At 44.2% G+C, this 2,589-nt stretch overlaps 1 protein-coding gene across 3 annotated transcripts in view; it reads right to left on the minus strand.

The window, feature by feature from the left end:
• LOC107104349 (serine/threonine-protein phosphatase 2B catalytic subunit gamma isoform-like) overlaps window positions 1-1,874 on the minus strand; it is a 55,545-nt gene extending 53,671 nt beyond the window's left edge. For all 3 annotated transcript variants that reach the window (XM_015404340.1, XM_015404339.1, XM_015404338.1), the window contains exon 1: window positions 1,681-1,874. In XM_015404340.1, the coding sequence (XP_015259826.1) occupies window positions 1,681-1,846 (166 nt within the window). In that variant the 5' untranslated portion in view covers window positions 1,847-1,874. The remainder of the gene's footprint in view (window positions 1-1,680) is intronic.
• Between the last annotated feature and the right edge of the window lie 715 nt (window positions 1,875-2,589).

Genomic DNA, 2,589 nt, shown 5'->3' on the forward strand with positions numbered 1-2,589 from the left:
ATACGTTGGGTCAGGAAAACGATACTGAATCAAATCGCCATGCCAGTGGGGTGTGGGGGCATGGGCTCAGAGACTGCATGAATGATTGAAGACTAAATTTGACGGCCAGAAGATGGCAGACGTGCATCTTTATCTGGTGTGAATGAAGGTCGTGTTCGGTGAGGAAAAGCACTATTTTTAACTCGCATTCATGGTCAGTTATTGACGCTGGTAAATCCGCTGCTGCCGTAGCTCCCGTTAAATGCGTAGTGTGCGCGGCCGCATGAACAGCACCCGCCCTGTTCTTCTTCTGATTGGCTAATGCTGTTAGTTTGAGAGCGCTCCTTTGTTACCATTGGCTGACAAACGCAAGACATATTTCAATTGTCTTTTGAAAATTTATTTACCGTTAATTTCTTTCCGAGTGATTTTTTTTTCGCTACGAGCTGGAAATCCGGCCTGGGTCCGGAATACTTTAATCCCCGAGTTAGACACTGTCGTCGGACAACATAATTTATAAATGTTTTAAATCAGGTTGGGTCCAGATTAGCCAGCAGGTGGGTCCGGATCCGGATCCGGATCGCAGTCCGCCAATCCGTGACCTCTGGTCTAGTGGATGAAAAAGTTTTGGACTCGAAATTTCCCACAATGTACCTTGATAGGTAGTGATCCACGGTCACTAGATGAGCAGATATATCCCAGAATGCTTTGCGAGGAGAGCTCTCCTTTGGATTTGTCACAGCGGGCCGATGTCGCCATAGGCTGTTGCAACCCGACAGACATGACTAAAAACAAAGATGGCGCACGCACCGCGCGGTGGAGAGGAGTTACGTTACCAACAGAGCAAAAAGCAGTGATCATCTGTCTGAACGGTCAGTTAACTGAGTTCACTATAAAGTTCACTATATAGTCCCCGCTCTATATAGTGATGGAGAGATTTAGGGGTTAGGGAGGACATTCAGCAACGGCCATGGTTTTAAAAAAACAGAAGAAAAAGAAGAAGACTACGGCATTATGGCTACAATCGATTCAACGTCTTCCCAGTGGCTATAATCCCACTATTTTGAATGTGTCACCAAAATGGAGAAGAATATCCCAGTAAGATGCACTTTGTGTCCTAGTGGGCAGGCATGAGAACTGTCTATGGCTAAAAATAGCACCAGTAGAAACACCTGGCGNTTAGAGAACAAACAGCATGAAGACCAAGGAACCCAGCAGACAGGTGAGGGAGAAGTATGTGGAGAAGATTAAAACCGTGTTTGATCCTGAAACATTATTCTATCCAACGGATGATTGTTAAATTATTATCTAAAATAAAAATGAAACGATAACTGCAAACATGAGAAGACGGACCATTAAACATCTAAAACAGGAGCTGTGGTCTGATGACACCAGAGCTGGGCTGCACTATGTGCACAGCTCCCTGAACACAGTCTCCCCACTATGAAACACGGGGGTGGCCGCATCAACCCGAAAAACCCGCTTGGGCCGCAGCTTCACCTTCCAGCAGGACCCAAAACAACCAATCAGTGGTTTAGAGAAGGGGGCGTGGCCTCTCGGCTGCTTTAGTGCAGCCATATTTGCTCCTACAGCGTATTGGTTGATACAGAGAGAGCAAAGAGCGAAGCTTAACAGAAAGAATGACTTAACTCCAGCACCAGAAAAAGCTTTGACCACCCCCCAGCATGATGCAGCCTCTACCTGTGATGGGCGCCTCCACCTCCAGCATGCACTTCTCCTGGCGGAGGATGTTGGCCCCGTCGTTGATGATCTTCAGAGCGGCGTCCTCCTCCACCCTGCCCTCTTTGACCAGGTGGGTGCGGAGCAGCTCAGCGTTGGGCTTCCCGTCTTCAAATAGCTCTTTCATCGTTAGCTTGTGCTGCGGGGGGTACGGCACAGCTGTTGGGGGGAGAAAAAGGATTTTATTATTTCAGGTCGTAATAAAGCTGCAGAAGTTTTCAGTGAACATTAAAGCGGTGGATGTTAGTAAAGTTAGAGCCGGTGTTCTGTCAGCTCAGCATAACCCATCAGTCCAGCATACCCATATTACTGTCTCTGCTCTCCTTCCAGCCCATCATGCTGTTTTATTTCCTGATTCGTTCAGTTTTTTGTTGTAGTTTTGTGCGTAAAACAACAAAACAAAACACTAGGTCCACTACACACATTAGCTTTTAAAACAAAACATTGCATGTCCATTTGACAAGCATCCTATTAAAGAATGATCGACATTTTAACAAGAATGTCTCGAGGATTTTAACTTATGTAATTTCTAACATTTTCATTTTTATATGTGAAGCAATGCACTCCCTGGAAAACCTGATATAAGAAAAGAAAATACCAAGCAAAACTGTACAGAAATTTGATCATAGATTGAACTATTCCTATAATCCCAAGACTGAACAAAATTATTATTACTTTTTTAAGACCAACTACAACCTTGCTAGAAGTAGGCATCTAGTTCACATTTGATTAACTTTAATTATATCAATTCTATTCAGTTTATTTCTATAGCTCCAATTCACATCATGTCATCTCAGGTCACTTTCCAGTTCACCAGATCATCCAGTCAGATTGATTCAAAGTTTTCTATCTAAGGAAAACCAGCTGATT

This window comes from Cyprinodon variegatus, unplaced genomic scaffold (assembly GCF_000732505.1).
Source record: "Cyprinodon variegatus isolate N-32 unplaced genomic scaffold, C_variegatus-1.0 Scaffold1704, whole genome shotgun sequence".
Lineage (NCBI taxonomy): Eukaryota > Metazoa > Chordata > Actinopteri > Cyprinodontiformes > Cyprinodontidae > Cyprinodon > Cyprinodon variegatus.